Below are 24160 nucleotides of genomic sequence, written 5' to 3'. Positions count from 1 at the left end.
CTGGAACGGCAGGTAGCAGTTTCCTGGAAAAGCTCCGGCACAGTAGTCGGCCAGTGCATATTTGAGTAATGGGAACACAAATGCACATGTTCTTCCATGCATGGGTGTATATTACAAAGACAGACACACACATACTTAAGATTTTGCACAAAGGCAAAAAAAAGAAAAAAAAAACATCTACACGACAAAACAGACCACAAGGAAAAAATACACACACACAAGTACACTAACTTACAGGACTGTAGGAGAACACCAGGAGATTTATCACACTGTATGTTCTAAGACATGACGTCATATCTGTTAATTACCCTGCTGACCAGGCACAAATGTGTACTTTCCTCTGGCTAATCACAGCATGGTCCTGAGCCTCACTATGTGCAACACTCACAAAACTAGATGTACTTCTTTGTTTCTTTGTTTTGTTTTTTTTAAGAGATGTACCACATAAGCCACATACTTTTTGATCCACCAAGTTTTAACACGTTTTTTTGACAGTTAACAGTAGGCTTGGGCGGTGTCACGGTATAACAGGGAATTTAGAAATCCTGATGGTGTGACAGACTGGGAGTAAACCTGGAGAACACCTGGAGTTTACAAGGAGTACTTGAAGGCAGCATGTAATCCCCCCTTTTTCTATTTCTGCTCGTTGCCTCTGCAGGAAGTGAAGATTGCAGAAGCAGTGATTCAAATTTTATAACTTTGCTGAAAACTTTAGCCAAAATATGAGAGATTCGTGTCTTGTTACGTTCGTGGTGAATGAAACTCGTAAGACTTTTCTTTGTTCGAGCTGATATTCATCTGCTGGCCTTCAGTAAGTTTGTTCCTGACATTTATTCACTATGGTACCAGATGTACGGTAAGAGACAGTTTTAATTGTTTTATCTCTGAATTTTTGCCTTGTTCTTCCATGTAAGTGCTCATATTTCTGATGTATTTTCTGCACGTGTGTTGGTTTGCAGGTCAGGTCGGGTTCGGTTGGTTGATTGACACATATTTTTACGGGTCAGGTGGTGCGGATCGGCTCTCATAATTGGTCGGGTGGGTGCAGGTATTGAAAAACCCCTGACCAACGCATCACCACTAGACAATGTCATACATGCTACAATGACTTCTATCACCAGCAGCTCAGCTTTTATGTTTGTTTGTTTGTTTTTTTTTAAAAACACAAACACCGTCATATACTGTATACCCCGGTGAAATGTCAGGAAGGTATGAAAAAATAGATACCGCCAAAGTCTAGTTTAAGGTATGAAAATGTTCACCCTGAACTTCAAAAAAGTCAGTTTTCAGACACTAATTTAGGAACATTGATAACAAAAGGGGGAAACCATTGTCATTGACCAGCAGAGACTCTGGTTGACCACATCAAACACTATTAGAAGTGATGGTGAGTGAGACGCTGCTGAGGGATCATGTCCAGCTCTCTCTCTCTCTCTCTCCAAACCAGCACGGTTTGTAATCTAGAGCTGAAGCAATTAATTCATGAGAATATTGACAGAAAATTAATCAGCAACTTTTTTGATAATTGATTAATCTTTACAGTCATTTGTTCATTCACTGGTTCCCACATTTGAATATCTTTGGGTGTTGGATTGTTGGTCAGACTCTAACGATTTATCAAGAAAATAATCTGCTGAGTATTCGATAATAAAAATAATGATTAGTTGCAGCTCTTTTTTTGGACCCCAAACGAAACACACCTGTGGAAAACCTTCCTAAACCTAACGTGTGTAAATTAACACCAACGCCGGCAGCAGCATGATGCTCCACCAGTAAACGAGAACCTGCAGCCAAATAGCAACACGTCATTTTCTCTGCACGGTTCACACTCTCCATCTCACGAGAAAACACTCTTCTTGCCAGCAGAGATTGTGACACCAGATGGTAGGAGCTCATAAAGTCCAATTAGATCCACTTGGACATTAGACAGCTTGACATACAGACCTAAGACCTGCGGCAATACAATGGGACCCTGCCGGATTTGATTAGATTAGACTGGATGTAATTTGGACCTGTCTCGACGTGGTCCAGGAACCGGGGGGAACTGTGAAATACTTCTGACAGTGCTCAGTACCCAAGACACACTGCAGGTAGGTGTGAAAGTCTTAAGAACGGGGATTTGAAGCCTCAACGAGATGCTAGGGGCTGCGGTATCTGTTCAGTCAGACCATGATTCTCCTTACCCGTCTCTGTAGTTGATCACTGTATCGATGATGGTGTTCATTTGCTTGGTGAGTTTCGGGGGGTTGGGGGATAGTTTCTCAGCGGGCGGGCGTCCGCGTCTCTTCTTGGCCTTGGAGCTACCGTCCTCCCTGCTCGACGAGTCCTTGTCCTGACGTCTCTTGCGTTTGCGCTTTTTCAGTCGGATCTCCTCCTCCATCTCCTCCAGGTTTCCGTCCTCGATGGCCTGGTGTCGAAAAGAGCCAGAGCAGAGACAGGGTTAATCCTAAAATCACTTCAACTTGTCCAAAAATGGTGTAGGATTAGTCAATCAATATGCAATTTTACCCTCAGCAACATAAGAATAAAGGACTTCAGAATAAAGGACTTCAGAATAAAGGACTTCAGAATAAAGGATCATCATCGTTTTATATTTGACATCATTCCTGCTTGTTTATTTTATTTATGGTACCTTTTTAAAGTAAGTGTCTGAAATCTTTAACTTAGGTGCTAACTTACATTTTTATATTTCTAAAGATTACACAAGTACATGAAAGCTGCTCATTTGTCTGGTGGCCAACAGGGCTGGTTTTACCGTTACCCTTCAAATGTCACTTTCTTTAGCGTTTCTGTGAAAAAACCATCTTCATTTTCTCCCTCACAGCTAATTTCCTTGTATGTACAGTATCAGTCAGTTTGGACATCCTTTCCTGTTCCCTTGAATGAGAAAGTGTGTCCAAACTTTGTGATTAGTACTGTACGTAGTCTTGTCTTCTTTTATTCTCATCAGAGACAGACAGCCTACAGGTCGCATCTTTCCTCTTTTGATTAGAGCTTCTTTGAACCGCAACAAAACATTTCCAACATACTGTCACACCTCAGTCTCACAGTTTCTTTGTTCTATTCTTGTTTTCCCTGAAAACACCTGAGCCACAGTCAATGAAACGGATCTGCCGAGCCTGAGATGTCTCTTCAGGGGGGAGTGTGTCACAAGATATCTTGTGTGAGTGACTGGGCGCCATTAGCATCAAGCTAAGCTAAAGTTTGGCATTAAATCCAGTTCTGTTGAAGACTTGATCTGCTCACAGCGGGTATTAATTTCGCTTGTTGAATAAAAAAAATATTGGGTTGCGATTAAATGTCACATTGTTTGTTTACATTACATCCACATTGTAATTGTGGAACTGTTGATGTTGCAAAAAGAAAGATTTTATTGTTCAGCTGACTCTAATTTTAGCTTCAGCACAATTTTCCAAAGTAGGACTGTCCTATAAAAACTTTTTACTGCATGTTAATCACGAAAGACATCATGGTAATTAAAATGTTGCAACATATTTTTCTTAATTTCAACAGAACCTCATATAAAGACCAGAAAGACCAAAACCAAGTATTGTCTTTGTATCCAGAGACTGAAATCTTATTCCTCTGTACCAAACAGCTCCACTGTTGCTCAAAAACACATCACTGAGCCTCAATGTTTCACTCTGTGACATGTTCCGTCATTACCATGAACGCAGCCGCTGTTTATTTTGATTCCCACATACACTTCCTGCTGCTTTAAATACTAGAATACCCAATGCATATTAATCCACAGCTAGAAATAGCCCCCAGTTAATGCACTATTTCCTCCTGTTTGAGCTACATCTGCTACAAAACTAAGTGCCAAGATGTTTTATGAAATGACTGAACCTTTTTTATTAAATTAAACTTAAATATAGTTGTTTTACTATGCACCTGTTTTTTTAAAGATCTTGGGGCTGAGTGGCATTGACAGAGTAGGAAAGTATTGAAAGCGGGACTAAAAACATTCCCTGCTTGATTTGCTCTTTTCATGCAATTTGTTGACAAGAAGAAACTGGTGTGTAACTTCTTGGCAACGTGAGCATAAATAAACCGAATACAAATCAAAGTTTTTTTTTCTTTGTTTCAGACGAAAGAAATTAAACTGCAAGTTAATTGCAGTCAAATAAACAATGTGAGATCACATAATAGAATGTGATGTATGACTGAATGGACTCAACGAGTGTGGCGTTCCAACAGGTGTTGAGCGCAGAGAAGTTTTATATCTTTAATTACCCAGATTGAGTTCATGTAAATCAAATCAGTCGGTGTATTACGCAAGATTGCTGTAATTAATTGCTTTAGTGCCGAGTGGAAAAAGTGGAAAGAAGCACTTTTTCATCAGTTGTGTGTTCTGTTTTCTTTTCCGTTACTATGCAGGTGAATAAATAAATATTCTCTTGCATACGTTATAGGTTCATAATGAATGTCAAATCTTTATAGCAGTTCAATATATCACCATATTTGTATATCAGCGCTTTCATTTCCAGGAAAAAAGTTTGACTGATACATCCAAGACTTTACCCGTAGCCACTGTTTCTCAGTCAGCGTGTCGCTGTAGTCCACGTCCCGACGACAGCGTGATCCCCTGCCGAACATCTTCTCCTCCTCTTCTTCATACGTGAGACGTTCCACCTCGGCGTCGTCTTTGATGATCCATGAAGGCAGCTCGTCCTCCTCCATTAGACGGGGCTTACGCTTCGGGTTCCTGGCGTCCTCCCGGCGTCGGTCCATGTCCATGCGCTACAGGGGAGAAAAAGAAGATAAATTATATCAGGTCAAACAACACAGAGAGACTAACACACGGTTGTTGGTTCTTTCTGGTTAGACGGCATAAATGAAACACTTGAGATGGATTTATGCTTGAATCAAGGGGTTAAAGACACTGTAGATACCTATACTGTATTACAAATCAGTGTCTGATTCTTCCACTAATATCACCATGGAAACAATGCATGTATCATATATGATCAAGTCATTTGGTGCTTTAGTTACATTCCCTACAATAACTGTGTTTACAGTGTTTCATTAAATTTTGAGATATAGAGCGATGGCGGGATACCAACGTACCAATATAACTAGATTTACAAGCCAGGTTCTATTTTGCCTGGTCTTCTGACTACTGTTTACCTTCTTCCATTCACTGTGTAGGCTGTTAAATTACACTGTAACATCTTAATGCACTACTATAAATACAGCTTTAGAATCAGTAATATTAAAGGCACCTTCAAACAACCTTCTCTTATGGCGTGCTTCCAGATGCTTGTGAAATTCGGTCACTCGTGAGAGATGTTACATAATATGGTTTCAGCTGGCTCCAATCAGTTAAATACAAGTTTTTCAAACAATTTGATGTGTCACAACTGGTCACCATGGAGACTGACTGCCTGAATATACAAATTGCTAGCTGTTTTGGTAACAGATTTATTGTTGTGAGTAACTTTTTAAGAAAAAAATGCCAAAATTCTCTGTTTCCAGTTTCTCAAATGTGAATATTTTCTGGTTACTTTTACTTAAACTGGATATCTTTGGATTGTTGACTGTTGATCGGGACAAAAAAAAGGCATATGAGGATGTCACCTTGAGCTATGAGTTTCACCATCTATCTAGAAAAAAATCAGAAGATTAATCAATGGCTTAACTACTGCATTTCAAACACTGATGCACACAAACAGCCAGGTGGTGTACTGTGAACGACACGGTGACTGTGAGACCTGTAACCATGGCAATTCAGTCTACGCAAGAAGAAGCATATGGCTGGAGACAGCTGTTGCCAAGTCAGATGGTGAGTGAAACACTGAGGACGTTTCACCAAAATAACGGTCTCCAACATGACGGACAACCAACAATTATTTGGCAGAGAAAAGAACCAGCTGTCTGCTTCTATTGTTTTGGAAAATTCATATTTTAACACCAGTCATTTCAGAGCTTTACTCAGCAATTTAAATGTCATTAAAACCTCACTGAAATGTGAAATGTTTTTCTTACCATGAAGAGCTCAAATTCATCTTCATTGCGGGCTATCATCTGGTTAAGGGTTTCATCATCGGGTACCTCATCTTCCTCCTACAGTTGCAATGAGAAAAAAAACCGTCTCTTTATGACAATCACAATGTAATACACAATCTCTCCAGTTTCCGTTTTAACTGCTGGGGTAAAACAGAAGCCTCACAGGTCAATTAAGGCGTACAGATTTAATCAAATACCAATTGAATAGCAGAGATTCCATTACAAAACCATGTTATGTTCTTAGTAATGGATGGTTAACTTGCTGATCATATCTAGGGAGCTCTCTCTGGGGGCTGCAGTCATTCAATCAAAACCAGCACGCATAATTTAACAAGAGGAAAACTATTTAGGATCTCGTACTCATTCACCGCCTCATCAGGCACAAATAGTTCATCTTAGTCCTGAGATATTTAAAATCCCAAGATAAATGATCAAACATATGAAATAAGACACAACTATGAGCGTACCTCATTCTGCTCCTCGTGTTCTAAAATGGCCTGGAGGAAGGCGCGGCGCTCGTGGCTTGATGACTTCTGGTCGAACATGCCCGCCTGGATGACCTTCTGATCCACGTTCAGTTTGTATTTGGCAGCTGCCAGGATTTTCTCCTCCACGCTGTTGACGGAGCAGAGGCGAAGCACACGCACTTCGTTCTGCTGACCGATGCGGTGAGCGCGGTCCTGCGCCTGAAGGTCCTGGAATCACAAAAGAGATGTGAGAATGAGAGAATGTGGCCTGAAATTTTACGATGACGGTGTAAGTCTTCAGCCAATTACACATTGTTTAACACTGCTCTTCAAGCCACCATATGCTTGTAAATAAAATCAAAGCAGACATTCAGCTCTGTATCAGACACGCTCAATGTTTGCCTGTTAGAGCCATGACACACCGAGCTAAAGAAATCAAAGAACGATTGATCAAACGCGCTGCATCATCACCCGTTCACTTATGTTCTGCATCTGCGTGAGAGGAAATGTTTCCAAAAAATACATCACACAAAGACAAACATCTACTGATTCTACTGTGAATCCAGCCACGTACTCTCACTACAAATTGAGAAGTTAAAAAGTTGGCAGTTGGTAAAGTTTTTCTTTACTTTTAAATCTGGATTCTGACGACATGATGAACTGACAATACCGATGGTTTGGAGCAGGAAAAAGCCGACATCATCGGTTAGATTTTGGCCTGTGATCAAGTTACAGGCCAAACGAGATCAATTAGTGAAAGCTGATATGACCTGCTGCCAGAGCGCATCTCGTTTGAACCGGTCGAAGCGACGGCGGCGTCGGCTGGAAACGAGAAGCTGCTATGTGAGCTGCTCTTTGCTAACGATAACATCAGAGTGTAGTGATTCGGTGCACTTTGCCGACCTCAGTATCTGAATCCAGACTCACTCAATGTGCTTCCTAATAATTATTCACATTCAAACACTACAGTTCACCTGCTTATGTAACATCTGCCTCTTGCATGTTACATTAAATACATCATTTGAACTTTAAATGTTCACTATGTCTAATAGCAAAATCTTGTAATATAGAAGAGAATTTCATCAGTAATTTTACCTTTTATTTAATAGTTGTAAGGTGTATTTGTGTTATTTCCATATATTTATGCTGTTATCTTATATTTCATATTTAATACTAGGCTACACAGTATCCATGGTAACGATGCAGCTATAGAGCCCATCACCGTGGGAACAAGTCAGACCGGGCTTGTATCCCCCAGGTGAGTGTGTGACTGCAGATCTGAGAGAGACTTTATTACTAATTATAATTATATTGACATGATTGATTATCTGTGTGTACTGATGCATCTGTATCATTAGTGTCTTTGTGTAATTTGTAATATAGTGAGTCTTTGATCCTGGATAAATGAACTGTGAGGTAATTCAGAGCCCGGGTGTCTTACAGGAGAGCAGTGCTGGATGAAGACAACACAGTAGAGTACAGTAAAGAAGCATTTGATTGGTTTTATTTTAGCTTATAACAATCCGTCATCATATGCCTGACATCTCTGCTTCAAACACCAACAGCAAACAATTTACTGTTTCTGTAACCGTGCATGGAGACAGCGAGTCCTGCCCTTTTAAGTTTGAATGATTGTGTTTACTGACCTGGTGCGGGTTCCAGTCGCTGTCGAAGATGACGACGGTGTCGGCGGCCTGCAGGTTGAGACCGAGGCCGCCGGCTCTGGTGCTGAGCAGGAAGATGAAGTACTGAGATCCTTCGTCGTTAAATTTCTTCAGCAGTGAGGCTCGGTCCTCAGACTTGGTGGTTCCTGAAAGATCAAACGTTATTATAAGCAGCTTGACCTTCTGATCTAAATCTTATTAGTTTTGGGAAAGTAAAACCTTTATACTGTGTCTCATCTTTGACCGAATGCTTTCTGACATAAAAGCTGATTATCAGACTTAATCTTTTATTAATTTCTTTATCATGGTAATAGATCTTTACACCACCCAAGTTCTGTGTGTTTTTCAGTTACTGATTAGATTTGAAATGTTACCAGACATCTCAAATAAGAATTACTTGGATATGGATTGATTGCCATATTATTTTTTATCATTTTAGAGCTTATCTTCGAAACAAAGAATTACCACCCAAAAACACATCACATACTTTAACTGTGTGTGTGTGTGTGTGTGTGTGTGTGTGTACAGTCTACATCTCTTTAGTAGAAAAGTTACCGTAAAAAAACAAGCAAATACAGAACTTGACTTCACTCTGAAGCTCTTTTTTTTCTCGTGTTTCATGTTTTCTATGTGCTGCAGCCTCGTCTGTCACTCACACACAGCAGTCAAGGATAAATGAAGTGAGAGACTATTTCAATATCATGCTGCACAATTTATCCTCTTTCAAAAGGAGCCCAGAGTATGAATGGATCAGATCTCCTCGGTGAACTCTGGTTTCTGGAGGCTGATAGGGTTGCATTCTGTTTGAGATGTTGAGTGTGTGTATCATGAGTGGTGGTGATGTGCATTCTCAGACTCCTCAGGGTGACAGATTATTATTCTTTCAGTCTGACAAGTATGAGTGAACTTCAGTTACAGTGAGAAACTGAAATTTTTAATATATCAAATACATGAAGGGATAAAGGGGTTATAAATCCTCAATATCTGACTTAATCTGAGATTATATTCATGTGTCTTGATAGAAGGCAGGGAGGGGATAGAAAGCCATGCAGACGTTACAAGAACTGTGACGACTGTGATTTAACATTAGCAGAGGCGTAATCTTACCGTCTAGACGTAAATATTGAAAGTTGCGGTAGCTGAAGTAGTCCTCCATGATAGTCATCAGAGTGGTCATCTGGCAGAAGAGAAGAACTCTGTGGTTGGTGGCGTGTAGCTTCGGCAGGATGCGGTCGAGAAGCTCGAACTTCCCGGACGCTCGATAAAGATCGGGCCTAAGGTGGAGGTGATGAATCAAAATATGTATCATAAGTTAACAACAGTGTTTATTCAAGTCTGACAGCAGTATCTGCCCATAGTATCCTGATGCTACAGCATGTTGTCACTCAGGCCAAAGTTTACTATAGCGTATGGTGCAGCAACTGTAGCATCTCTATATTGTTTATGTAAAAAAAAGGTCTTTACATTCTGGATCAATATTATCTTAATAAGTCAGCTATAAAGGCAACAAGTTACTGACAGTTAATCAGTTTGAATGCAGCCCTGCTGTACAGTAGACCTCTTCTTCTGCCACCTTCACAACATCTTATTTATTATGCAAGAGGTTATGGTTTATTTAAGATATGCTGAACTTTATCCACAGCTCATTATATTTAATTAGCATTTACCGACCCCGGGTCAACAACTGCACTGCACACGCCCGATTACTCTTTAAAACATTGACAGGTGTTAAGACAGACATTGATCTTGTAGGTAGGCAAACGGATTTTTAATTTACTAGAGACTAACCGCTACTTTCTGGGAACTAGAAAGTATTTCAGGCAGATTTATAAATACACTCAGGAGCAAAATAATACCTACACACTTCTGTGAGCGCTTTAACCAGCAGATCTACCTGCCTGAAGCAGCATCGGTTGGAGAGCTCAAGGTCAAAAACCCCCTGACTATTTTACTCTCTTTCACCTCCGGTTGGTTTCAGATAGGGGTGTAACAGTATATTGGATTGTACTGATTTAATCAATGGATGTCCTGTTTCTGTCACCACATCTAGTTGTTTGTAGTGTATTGTAAAGCATTCCTGTCGTTTTGAGTTCTTTTGTGTAATCAAGTCAAGCGAAAGCCCACTTCTTAAATCCCAAATCTCAAGAATATGACAGTAAAGTGAGGATAGAAATATTATGTCTCTGGTTGGTGGTGAACTGCAGTGATGGATGACTGTTATCTACTGCTAAGCACAGCAGAAATGTGAGAATTATCTGGCACACACCGGCTTTTCAGATGTGAACTTCAGATGTCTTTTCACATTAGGGGTTTTTAAATGACTTACTGCTGTGCTAATAATGAGCTTTACACAAAGTATGAGAGAAACTGACGAACCTTGGCAATGATCCAACGCTGCGCTCACTGTTGTAAATACATATCATCTGTTGTCAATCTATTTGTTTGTGACTATTTGTGTTTTGCTCAGAGGAGAAAATCTCCTTAATAGATCTGATAGTAAAACGATATTGACAGGATGTTCAGAATAATTTAGAAAATGGGGGAAAAAAAAGAAACTTGTGTTGTAAAATGAGTTATTTCTTCTTTACTCCACAATCATCAGGCACCACAAAACATATGTTTACCTTTATCATCCCTCAAGTCTATGATCCTACTCATTACACACCAGTGAAGGTTATGTTTGGGGTATTTGTGTGTACAGATGCAGATTGAACAGATTCTGTTTCTACCAACGCTTTATAGCACCGAATGATACAAATACAGTATAACCAGGTGTGTGACCGTGAAGGGGACGAGACTCTTTTTGTCCAACTTACCCAGAGATGATGCCGTTCGGATAGCCCAAGTGCTCAGCGAAGGATTCCTACAACAGAGAACATTTATGTCAGGTGAGGGCTATCAAATGACTGATAGACTTAATCATGAATAGACAGGAACTGCTGCTTATCTGTTTCTTACTAAATTAAATCTATAAGTTTACTCAAATTTGACAATGCAGGACTTGTTTTAAATGTCTGAACAAGGTCTAACTCTGCAAATAACAACAGTTCTTGGCTTGAAGAGCGCTGTCAAGTAAATACAAAGTTTTAATCAGCTGATCAACTAGATTGTTGTGTAATGCCCTTAATGTAATTTATGCACATACACAATGTCACCATCCCAAATTGTTACTGGATGAATAAAACATTTAACAAAAGAAATTTGATTTGTGATGTCATACAAAGCATTTTAAAGGAAGCGTTAAAAACTTAACACCTATTTCAGTGAAGGTAATGAACATGACAACTAGCTGATATTTGGGTAAATGTAGAATATTGAAGCAGTCTTGACTTAGCTGCGCTCACCTCGATGTGCTGGAACATGTATGGATGGTTGCAGATCTTCTTCAGCTGCATGATGGTGTTCATCAGGGTCTTCGCCCCTCCTTTGCCCTGGAGAAAAATAATTAAATAATAAAAGAAATTCAATGTCAAAGTCTTGCTAGGTAATGCAGCTAACGTGCTAACATGATACTGACTGTCAGATCACTGCTTTGAGCTGAACAGATTCTGAGCAGTGTATTCCAGTGTATTTTTTTCCTCAAACCTGTGCTGCCTACATTCCCAGGTGGTTTGGATTACAGTCATTCTGCTGCTATGACAATTAAACGGAGGCAAAAAGCCAAAGTGTAGCTTTAGAAGTTGAGTCATCTTTGGAAAAACACAATACCTTGCGGATATCACAGTGTGACTGTTACTTCAATTATACAATAAAATTCAGGGACCTTGTGATGTCAAACAGCAGGAAACAGTAAACACCTCTGAGCTAAGCCCTAAAGCTCAGTTTGTCACCGTGCCACACGCTGATAAAACAAAAGGAAGAGCCACAGGGGGGTCTTAGGGGAGTAGAGTTACCTTCTTGTCTTTCTCGGAGCCGTCAGTGAGAAGGATGCCTTTCTGCATGTGCCTGTACAGAACCTTCTGTATAGCAGACATGTCACATTTTATGACATACTCCACCTGTGTGAATGATAACAAAAAAATGCTTTTTCAAAGGCGATGTCAACTCAGTGGTGAGGTTGTTTGAGCTTGACACCATAATCTCTTCTTTCTTCACACCATGAGAGAGAAATAAACAACCAAAATACAAAGAAAGAGTAGTGAAGGAGACAGAAAGGCACCATAACATAGGGCCATATGGACAAAATCAAACATCACAATACTTTTGACCAAATACCTCGATATCGATATTGTGACAATATTGTAGGGATGACTATTAGTGCTTAATCATCAGTAATGTGGATATAATAACTATGTGTGTAAAGACAAATAACAGAACAGCTACAACAGTCTGGTAAGTTCAGAAAAACACATCAATTTACTGTAATGCAGCCTTTAAAACCAGGAACGACATCCAAAATCTAAGACGATATCTAGTCTCACACAATAATGATGTAATATTGATATATTGCCCAGCCCTACCATAACATACACGTCTCTGTGCAGCAACCTGTATGTGATAAACAATCTCTGCTGAGGGTGCAGCACAGACAGCGTAACTTATCGCTTTTATAAATTTCTTATGAGCACGTCCTGGTGTCATCATCCATGGCTCTGCAGCACCCTGATGAGATGATACACTCACTATAAATACTTTTTATTTTATCCTCTAGATATAAGACTGCAGTTAAGAGTCTGAAGTAAAGTTGATAACAAGTTGATAGCATGTATGTGACCTTGTTCAATGAATTTATACCCAGGACATGGAGAATACTTGATATAACACACCTGCACTCATCCACCCTGGTCTCCATAGAGGATATTTGTCTCTCCGATGTGTGTCTGCTCCAAATGATCATTATTTTATATCTACACTAGTAACGGTTCCCAAATGCAATCACACTTCAGCGAATTAAACATATGACAAAATTTCAAGTTTCAAACTCACCTTCTCTGGCAGCTGAGACTCCACCTCTTTCTTCAGTCTGCGCAGCAGGAAGGGCCGAAGCACTTTATGCAAACGGCGGATGATCAGGATGGTCTCCTCCTCGTTTAGATCAACCTAAACAAAACCAGAAAGTATATGTGATACTACGACACGGGATTGTTCTGCATGTAGGCTCGCAAAAGCCAGACTGAAAGATTTTTTTTTACCTGCTAAAATGTTCTTAAAACTGCAGTTTAACCTTCTGACAAAAAAAAAAAAAAGATATATGAAGAGGATATTTTGTACAACAACAATCTGTGCGACTGTGCCTGAATCCTCCTGTTTGCTAGAGCGTATATTTTCCATTATGTTTTTGGGCCACGGTGCGCGGTGCTTGTTGTGGCCGGCGGTGAACCCGATTTGTCACACTGATATGAATCTAATAGCCGGAGTAAAGGAAAAGCATAGCAACAACAATGGAGAGAAAAAAAAAAAAGGTTAAATGTAATAACTTCAATTAACTTTTTTTCAGGCGTGCTTGATCTGCCTTGAAAAGCTCAAGCGCTTAGTTTTCTTTGCTGCTGAAAAATAAAACACATGTATTTTCCTTGCAGAGCGACCTATCGGTAAGAGTCCAACCTGAAACAAAAATGTAATCTCAGTTGAACCGGCGTGATGAATGTTTGAGAAATGGGATATAACACGTAGAGAATGTCTGGCTAAAAGCTGCTTTGACTTGTGGTTTTGGAAATATAAGTGATTCCTTTTATTTACTGCAAATTGGTTTTTAGAGGTTTCTCCAGTCTTGGGCTCGATGCCGTCTGAAGGTGAACAGTTCAAGCTATTGTAACCTTTAGTGAGAGAGGGGGACTGTACAACCATTACTTGAGGAAAAGTGAAAAAAAACACATAATTTCCCTTGAATTGCTAATGAAGATGCTGTTTTGTATCTGACCTTGGTCACAGAGTGCAGGGAACACTTCCCCATGGAGGAGAATAATGATAATAATAAGCGGTAGATGGATGGTAAATGGACTGCACTTTATAGCGCCTTTCTAATCTTCCGACCGCTCGAAGTGCTTTCACACTACAAACTATATTCACCCATTCACACACACACACATTCATATGCTGATGGCGTGGGGGGCTGCCATGCAAGTTGCCACCAACGGCGCAGCCATCGGGAGCAAATTGGGGTTCAGCATCTTGCACGAGGACACTTTGATATGCAGACTGGAGGAGCCGGGAATCGAACCGTTGATGTTTTCGATACATGGACAACCTGCTCTACCTCCTGAGCCACAGTCGCCCAATAATAATAGTTTATTTGTATATTACATGTGTTTAATGTTTCTTTACATATGTATAATTACATTTATTCTTATTCAAAACATTTTAATGGGTAGTAAGTGGGAACATCAGATTTAATGTACCTCAAACTTTATACCAAATTTCTTAAATTATACTTTAAATCAATTCATTCCTTCTACTTCTAGGAGAAATGAAAAGTGTGATACTGCAAATGGAAAAACCAGGAGCAAGATCGAGAAGCGGATCTGAAGAAAGAGCCGTTTGACAAAACTCATCAGCTTGCAAACTCCTCACAGTACTTACCCTCTCTCCCGTCATGGCGAACGGGGCGTTGAACCACTGCTCGAAGGTGCTGCAGCTCTTGAAGATGGTGGGCAGGAGGAAGTTGAGCAGGGCCCACAGCTCGGGCAGCTTGTTCTGCAGCGGTGTACCGGTTAGGAGGAGGCGGCGGGGAGCCACATAGTGGGTGTTCAACACCTGGGTCAGTTTACAATGATGGTTCTTCATGCGGTGACCTTCGTCCACTATCATGTACTTCCAACGAATCTGTATGTGGAAGAGGATTTATTAAAATCGATATTTCCGCATCACGGGCTGCTGAGGAGCTCGGGAGCAGCTGCAGGGAAGGAAATGTTGATGCCCCCCCGATTTCCCTTTTCCAACTACCTCCGGGGTACACAACTCTGCTGCATACGAATGAGAGGTTCCTTACTCCCTCTCTTATTTCTCATGCTCATAATTGTTTGAGCACACTGTTGTCAATCCGGTGTGAACAAATCAACATGTAACCCTTATTCAATTCCTTGCCACTGGATGTTCATTATGTTTTACTGGAGTTTGGAGATTCAATTATAGAACTGAGTTACAATGCAAGATTTTACTGTTAATTAAACACAAAATCTTCAGAAATACAGTGACATAAAGGGCTTTACAGTAGTGAGTACTGTGTAGTGACTTAAGGAATATTTTGATCTTTAGAGCTGATCAACTCGCTGGCTCTATATATATATATATATATACACTCAGAAGTCATTTTATTATGTGCAACTGCAGACTGCCAGATAAGACTCACTTTACCCTCCAGAGTGGCCGATAAACACTCTCTCACTCAGACAGGTACACCTACCTGTGCGACCTGATGCAATCCAATATAACAGCTCTGCCATAAATTCTATATTTACCAAGCTTATACATTTTAAGTATTTGTTGACACTGTCAGAAAGGTGGTAATAGCTAGATTGTGCCAACAGAGCAGGTATTGTAAATTGTAATCGAGAAACTTAGTGAAATATGGCAACAACAGTCCGATCCAGTGCGAGTCCTGGAGCCGGGGAGAGCCAACTGTCAATCACAGCTGTGAATCAACTCCCACACAGTAGACATACAAGCTGCTATAAGATTTCAAATCTTATGACTGGAGTGATAATTTCCAAAATGACCACCAGCAAGGGCCTGAATTAAGCGATTGAGATCATTGACTCAAAAAATGACTGACTTAGTATTTGTAGAGAGAAGCACTAACTCACACCAGTTCACAAGAACCATAAGCACACAGTGCACAATAAAGATAAAATAGCATAAGCTGTGCCGTGGCCCTCTACTGTTCCAGGCCCTGTGTGACAGGTGAGAGTGAAAGGATTACACTCCATTCATGTAAAGCAGGGATGATAATTACGCACTGTAAAGTCCCAAAAAAGAACAGGAACGAGAGGGCAAAAATTCACTGAGCTACAATGATGTGAGTAGAGGAGGATACCACATGGTGCACAGGTGCAAGTGGACGAACTCACACTTCACTCACAGTGGCAGTCCCAAAACCTCGTGCAAATAAGTTAGAAGAGAGCTTGAGTGTATGACAGCTTGTAGCATCTCTCTACAGAGATGAATGTGTGTGTGTGTAACATGCCCAGAGTTAACAACATGTCGCTGGTTGCCGAGGATGTTCAATACTGAATGAATTAGAGAAAAACTCAGAAGGAACCGAATAAAATGACGCCTATGATGCTGCTGCTCATGTGTCTCCCACTGCCATTCGTCTGAGGAAGGCTGTGGAGGAGGGCAAAGCTCTCATATAATGAGCACGAATACCAGGCGGGGGGGGGTCCTCACCCGCTGCGTTGTATGTCTGTGTGATAGCTTCACACAGCCGATGGGCGAGCGCTGCGAATGCTCTCTGTAAGGCACAAACAGCTGCAGTGTCTGCCTGAAACCTGCTGCGTGCGCCACGTAATGAGACGACGTGTGCGCCGGACAGAGATGAAGTGATGTTTCTACCCTCTTGTTTCTGTGAAGAGGAGGGAAAAAAAAACCTTCTTCACCTGAAAGAGCTGGTTATGACTTTGGGCATGAATGTGGAATTCAGCCTCAGAGTGGCTGAGCTCCCGTCATCTCTGATAATGAGGAGAGATGATTGAGAGTGCACACAGATCACTTTTTTTTTTTTTTGCCAAAGTCGGGGCTAAGAGAAGTGCCGTCTTTAAGGACAGTAGTTTGAGAGAGATTTGCACTAGTGGTTCAAAAGGGGGTTTCCACATGTGGCCGTCAGGAGCGCCATGAAAGGTCGCTGTCTTCTGTCTCCTTTTAAGAAGTCCTTAACCAGCGGAAGCGCAAAGACAGATCTCTCTCCATAGCCTTCATGGCAGGATGTGTTTCACCGTAGATAGGGACAAATTTCTATTTACTAACAGCTGGAAGAAAATTAACACATAATATGAAGAGCACGACATAGGATCTGTGCCCCTCTCCACACACCGGTGCTGGAAAAACGGATCATTTCACTGTATTAGATGGAGCTCTTGCACCCTGAATAGTGCGTACTACTTCAGGAGCCAAATTTAATCTTTCTAAGCCCTCTCATTCAGGGGAAAAAACCCATACACGCTAGCTTATCACTGGAAATTTAAGGATTGAACCGTCCAGCTGGGAAAGCGCCATGGTAGTATCCATGGTTTCCCTGACTGCAGCTTTATCATTGTCAGAAGAATATATGTGCTTGTGCAAAACTGCGTCACAGCCAAAAACGTAACACAGCCGTTCCCGGTGGTGCTGTGAGGTATGTATTGTATGAGCCCTTAAAAGACTCTCTTCCCACTGTTCCCAAAGCTCAGACAGACCTTTGATAAAACTCCCTCTTCACCTTTAGATCCACACTGACCCAAATAATCTCCCTCAGGATCTGAGAGGTTTAAAAGCCTGCCTTTTCAGATCCGCTGCACCTTTTTAAGATTAGCTTTTACCTAGAATCTGTTATTACTGCTTCCATGAGTTTTGCAGCGAGTGCAGAGCAAAATAGTGTGAGCATCACTCTTTTAACAATTGATTAGTAAAGGTGTCATAAAGATTTTGTAAAATTTTAAGTGAATAGAAGAGCATGTATCTGTAAAATCTGCAGGAAATTTTGTGTGAGAGAGTGAATCACACAGAGAGGACAGAGCTTTTGATTTCTTTCACCTTGGCCAGTATGTGCTTGTCCTTGATGATGTATTCATAGGTAGTCAGCAAAACGTTGAATTTCCCGCTACGGAGCTGAGGTACAAGCCCACGGCGTAAGGCAGGGGTGCCCTACCATGGGAGGGGGGGAGACACAAAGAAAAGACAACTTTCTGTCAGAATTCAGTCAAATGTAATCAGAGTATTTTAGATTTAAAAAAAAAAAAAAGGTTTCAGGTTTTCTTACCTTGTAAGCAATTTTGACCACAGAGGGTGCCCACTTGTCAAGTTCATAGACCCAGTTAGACAAAGTCCTGGTAGAAATAAATCAGTGACAATCATCACACATGTGGGAGGTTACATGTTACATTTTTCTTATTGTCAACAAATATCATGTGCAGAGCCAAGTCGACAGTGTTGTGTGTGTGTGTATCTAAAGCCTGAAATATCTTAATGGAGAGTCAAACCGTTGCACTGGGTGACATGTTCCTTCACCAGGATGAGTGAGATTATGGTAGTTTGTTTAGAAAAGTCTCCAAAAGACTAAGAACAGCCATAAAAAATGTAAATCTCAAGAGTAAAGTTGCATTTACAGAGTGTCGCTAGCTTGAAGCGCTACATGTCACAACCTCCTCACTTTGTACTACATCATAAATTCCTCAAAGAACCTCAAGTCAAGAGGTTGTGATATGTAGCACAACAAGCTAACGAAGTTCACTGTTGGTTTGTCTTTGCACATGACATTTATTGACAATAACATTTGAAAATCACCAGCCTTATTTTTTTTTTTTACAGCAATTACAGGCAGTCTAAGTAACACATGAAGAGGAGAAGCGAGAACTTGAGCGATCACATATTAAGAGGCTGAGTGCTCATTGAAACGTCTGTCTCCAGACGTCCAGACGTAATTCACTGGATAAACATTAGAGAAAAAAAAAATCCCTTGTAGCGGCAAAGAGCAATAACCTTCCAAAGGGTCAAACGGATTGCAGCTCAAGATGAGAGACTTTTCTTAGAGAGGGCTTTGTTCGAAAATGTGCCTCCCGGGTAGATCGATCTCTCTGTCCGTTCATTTTAATTTCCCAACACACGACTACGAGTGAGAGAGGACAATTAGCTCACTGTGCATATCAAAAAGCACACAGCGCTCAAACTTAAGCCTCCGCTGTGCTCAGTTTGACTCCAAAAAGCAGCATGTCTCCTCAGTAATGATGAAAAAAACACGGATATTGAAAAATACAATCAATTATACAATCACAATTAACTCTAATCCACCTCTAACAGCTGCAGTTGTACATTATCACAAAAAAAGAAATACTAATTAGATGAACTACAGCACAGAGCTTTTCCCTGAAATCTAAATTAACGAAAGGTAAGTAAGTGAGTTCTAAAGGTGCCGTGTTAAAAGAGGATGAAAGGACCCCCCAGGAGTTTTCACTCATTTATTTAGTTTTTTTGGGGGAGTTAGGTTAAAACTCCAGCGTGAATCAAACAACACGGAGAGAAGGTCTCCTGCTGCTTGGAGGTAAAAGCCGGAGTGGTGTTTGAAGAACTTTGCAGTGATTAAGTGGGGAAACGGCGAGGGAAATCACTCGTTTCGTTAAATTAAATGAATGACTGAACAGATTGCCAACAACACAAAGATAATCACATGCAAAGGATTGCTGTTTAAACTTTTTACAATTCATTTTCACCTTTGAAATTTACACTTAACAATAAGCATCGACGGTTGGGACGTTTTAATGTCTTCATTTAATCATGACTTCTTTTCACCTTGGAAAGTTTGTGCAGTGGTGACTCGAAACGGCAGCAAGCGATGACTAATATCTGATACTTGCTCAAATATAAGTGTCCAGGATTCCTATAAAAGTGTGTCAATAAAGTACACACTGTGCAGTCATGTCTACTAAAGCAGTGAGTTTTTATCTATTATTTTAAATTAAAATTGGATACCAAACTGTACTGATGAGTCACAGAGTAGTAACTCACTGCTCTTTTGTTTGTTTAGTGTGTTCAAATCTTTGACTCATCAGTTCCTTTTGTGTGTATGTGTATGTGATTTGTGTGTGAGATCATATTATGTTTAATATACTGTACTTTTTTGATTTCAATCTTATATTCATGTGAAGCACATTGTAACACTGGTTTTACTGGTGTTTGCCTTTTGATTGTATTCTTGTGTCTCTGTTTTTATTGTTTGTTGTGTGTAAAGCACTTTGTAACATTTTGAAAGGTGACACTTCAAGCAAACAGGTGCGTTAGTGTCTTAATCAGACTCTCCTGCTCTTTGTTACAGCCCTAGCTTGTAATTTAGACGGACACACCTTCCAATTCAACTGAATGAGAATGCGTGTCCACACTTTTGACTGGTACTGTATTTAAATTACAAATGATTTCCAACACTGTGCACGCAAGTCCCTCGCTAAACATATTTTGGGCTGTCGTAACACTGCACGATAAAAAGCCTTGATGGATGAGGAGTACTGACGAGAGAGGGACGATGATGAGATAGGGCCCGTTGAGCCTCTTGTGCTCCATCAGGTAGGTGATGAGGGCGATGGTTTGGATGGTTTTGCCGAGGCCCATCTCGTCGGCCAGGATGCCGTTCAGATTGTTGTTGTACAGGGACACCATCCACTCCAGCCCTTGGATCTAGATGACACAGAGAGATAAAGGCATGCCTGAAAATAGGCTTACAGCGAAAATATTATTCTCTCCGCTCGTTCCTTCCAAACACTATGTCCTATTTCTACTCCCTCTGTACACAAAAGATGAGAAAACAGAGAACACTTTGAGCGGTAATGTGCCATATCAAGGACAATTACATGTTGCATGTCTAATTACACATCAAAGAGACAAAACATTCTAACTGTTAAATGTTATATTATTTTAAAAAGGCAGGCATGACAGTCTGAATATCAAAAAGGGAGAAAACTCAGGCTCTCATGGTGGCTCAGACGGCTAACGTGACATGACATATAACCAAAACATGAATGTTGCATGTCCCGTTCCTTCTCCTAAGTCTTTACTGTCACTGTCTTAAAAGGCAAAACTGACAGAAAATAATTTGAAAAGTGGACATATAAATGGCTTCCCTAACAGTGTAAACCTTTAAATGTGTCTAAAGAAGTTAATTTAGTGCTTTTTAAAAAGGAGTCTCATTTCCATTTTGGCATTTTATGTCCTGAGGGATTCATGCGTGGTAGAAAAATATCTATTGCGTTAGCAGCTATGTAGCTTCCCTGAAGCCTGGAGAAAACAATCAGTGAAAGACAGTGTGGAGAAACAGGAAAGGGCAGGAGGCCAGTATCAGCAGAGGAGAGGGACCACCAACCAATTACTGACTGTATGTTAGTTAACTAAATGCCTGACAGCGGAGTTAATTCCAGAGAAAAAAAGAGGCTGGAGGTTGGTAAAATTAATAAGACGTGATGAAGTGAGAATTGTTTCTTCTATATAAATGTGTAGTTTCTGTAAATTCTGGCTGACTGCTCAGCATTGTTTACACATATTGCTGTTGGCGGTGCAGACGATTGATCCAATTATTGTACGGCTGAAATCTCGCCAATTTCCCCAGCGAGCCGCCACCATATCTCATTTAAAGTCTGGCACGCCATATATCAGAGTAGTGCTAGTAGTGCTGATTAGAAGAAAAAAAAAATGTTAGCAGCACCCGATTGCCAGTTCCCCTATCTCTGGTAATAAGCTATCTCTCACTGCCGTCCTTACTCACTATAGTAACGGTGATGTCATAGTGTCAAACAGGAAAACAATGTGGTTGTATTGTTACTATCAAACAGCAGTCTTTAAGTTTGACTATTCAGGTACCTATCTAAAGGGACTAAAAGGAGACTCTTCACCAGAAGAGCAGCAAAAACACTAAAAGCAAAATACAACATCACAAAACAGACGAGGCTGAAGTCATCGTCTTATTTTGCAGTATTCTTTAGGATTATTCAACTGGAGGATTAGAGATGTCTTTAAACATGAGGCTGTTTGTGAGGTTTCAACTGACTAAATCATTTGGTCTATAAAATGTCAGAAAGTTGACGTCTTCAAATAGCTTGTTTTTGCCCGACCGACTGCTACAAACCCAAAGACACTCTGTTTATTATCATAAAAGTCAAAGACAACCAGTAATTGATGACACGTGAACAGCTGGAATGAGTGAATTTCTAGGTTTAAAGAAATGACTTAGAGGATGTATTAATCATAAAAATTGTTGCCAATTTTGTTAATTGACTAGTTGATTACAATGATTGAGTCCTTCTGCTCTAGATGATTGTAATCTGCTGACGCTTGAAGCCTAATTAAAAGAATCTCAGTTAATTACTAAGCAAACTAATTATGTGCAGCATCAATCTTAGAGGAGCAGATATTTTGCAACTTCAAAAAAAGAAATAAATAAAAAAAAACATAAGGCTGTCATGTTCTGCCTGGGACGAGCTTGAGAAGCTGTTAGCTGAAGCCAAAACATCCTGATACTCATTGATATTCTACTACTGAGCTCAAAGAACAACATCTTGGATCTGTCTACTAGTGAAGGAAACACTTCCAAAACCCATCAACACAGTTTGACATTGTGGTACTAGAAGCATGGCACTATACTGGAAAACGGCAGACAAGTTTTCCAAGACGCCTGGAACAACCTACCTGGAAAGTACCTTGAAAAACCGGCGCTGTTTTAAAGGTTTTAAAGAGACACCGGTCAACACCGATCGTTGATTTAATTTAGGTTTCTTCTGTTCGCTAAACTTTGCAGGAAGTTAATTGATAAATAAAAACTATTCATGGCATTACTCACTTTACTTTTAGTACCCAAAAACATCTGCACAGTACTGTAAAGTATATTTTACATTACAGCAAACTGTTTCATGAATTTAAAACTGGATTTTCATTCATTTCAATACGCTTTGAAGAGCAGTTTGCAGAATTTAAACTAAAATGAGTAATCCATTATGGTCACCTCTGTTTTATTAAATTACTGTCAAATGCAGCTGCTGTTTTAAAATCCAGATGTGAGAGAAGGCTCCATGCACTTTTTTTAAGTTCATGAGCCATGTTTTTGGAAAAATGACAAATATTAAGTGAAAATGAAAATGTGAATCTGTTTGAATCTCGCATTAAAAAGATTGTCTGGCAGCGACGTAATAAACATTCACTCGACCGAAACATTTACTGGATATAAAATAATACATAGTCTAGAATAACAACAATCCAAGTTCAACACTGAAGTCTACAAACTAACAGGAATGCAGGTATGTGTGTGTGTGTGTGTGTACCTGGTAATGTTTGAGCATGCCGTTGATCAGCAGTGAGGACTGTTTTTCCACCCTCTCAATGACAGCGTGGGCGACGCCGTAGTACGACTGGGAGCTGGTTTGTCCCGTAGCGACGCTGTACTCGTCGTCCACATCCTGCTTGGCGGACCTGAATGTGTGTGTGTGTGTGTGATATAAGAGAGAGAGCATTTGAAACCTCCTGAACCCAGACTGAACTGGGCTCTTTTAGAATTGATTTCAATCATTGGTTTCGAGGCTTAGCCTGCGCTAGCGCCGGGAGCTCAGCCGGAGCTCGGCTCTTATCTCCTCCGGCAGGGGCCCTTCTGGAAAAAACTCTAGATTCAGCACAAAGATTGACGGCGCTTTATTTATTTTGTTGTATCTTTAATCTGAGTCTCTAGAGTTTTTGACAGATTTACTACTTTGTGAGGCTCTGGCTGGCAAAATCCAAAAGTGTTTAATGAGAAATAGCTTTTTAAATAATTCCACTTCCTAAAAAATATACACCGACAAGGAAACACTAAACTTCTAATATGTCAAAAATTGGCTTTTTAAAGTCAGGATTTCTAACTAGAGGATAAAATACTGCACTCTGCCAAGTAAATCTGAGATATTTGGATAGCAGGAAGTGATACAGTACTCGATGATGTGCTTGGCCGCCGTCACAAACACTTCATCTCCGTTGGGATCGATTATCTTCTCCTCTGTTTCTGCCTTGGCCAACTCCTCTTCCTCCTTATAAGGTAAAGTTGATACGGCATGAGTGAGAGCGTACTTGACATGATCATAACAGAACACAGAGAGATCACAGAAGCTGCTCTGATGGGGATAATACAAAAAATAATCATAAACAGCATTTACTGAAGCGCATACAGCTACAGCCCCCTGGTGGATTTTGATGTGCGTATTTAGTGTGTGGACACTAAATCCCCTTTAGTAATATCTGCATGATGTGAAAAATTGCAGGAGAAGGCTTATTAAAATCTCCCCCACTCTGAGAGTTCCTTAATGAGAAAGTCACTGACCTCCTCCTCGAACTCCGAGCCGCTCTCCTCGCTGTCTGACCTCGGAGCAACTTCGTAACTGGTTTTCA

The 24160-nt window shown here is 40.4% G+C and overlaps 1 protein-coding gene across 1 annotated transcript in view; it reads right to left on the bottom strand.

Annotated features, from left to right (window-relative positions):
- Positions 1-24160, bottom strand: part of smarca2 (SWI/SNF related, matrix associated, actin dependent regulator of chromatin, subfamily a, member 2) — a 48255-nt gene that overhangs the window by 11183 nt on the left and 12912 nt on the right. The window contains exons 13-29 of the mRNA XM_067571733.1: positions 24093-24150; positions 23708-23802; positions 23068-23215; positions 20274-20437; positions 18033-18099; positions 17807-17917; positions 14660-14902; positions 13067-13180; positions 12034-12138; positions 11485-11571; positions 10957-11003; positions 9248-9414; positions 8123-8286; positions 6477-6704; positions 5989-6066; positions 4525-4743; positions 2184-2407 (exon numbers count right to left, since the gene is read on the bottom strand). Of these exons, the coding sequence (XP_067427834.1) occupies positions 2184-2407; positions 4525-4743; positions 5989-6066; positions 6477-6704; positions 8123-8286; positions 9248-9414; positions 10957-11003; positions 11485-11571; positions 12034-12138; positions 13067-13180; positions 14660-14902; positions 17807-17917; positions 18033-18099; positions 20274-20437; positions 23068-23215; positions 23708-23802; positions 24093-24150 (2319 nt within the window). The remainder of the gene's footprint in view (positions 1-2183; positions 2408-4524; positions 4744-5988; positions 6067-6476; positions 6705-8122; positions 8287-9247; positions 9415-10956; positions 11004-11484; positions 11572-12033; positions 12139-13066; positions 13181-14659; positions 14903-17806; positions 17918-18032; positions 18100-20273; positions 20438-23067; positions 23216-23707; positions 23803-24092; positions 24151-24160) is intronic.

Source organism: Thunnus thynnus, chromosome 2, assembly GCF_963924715.1.
Source record: "Thunnus thynnus chromosome 2, fThuThy2.1, whole genome shotgun sequence".
Taxonomy (NCBI): Eukaryota; Metazoa; Chordata; class Actinopteri; order Scombriformes; family Scombridae; genus Thunnus; species Thunnus thynnus.
The sequence above is the reverse complement of the archived record's forward strand: the minus strand, read 5'-3'. Positions and strand labels throughout refer to the sequence as shown.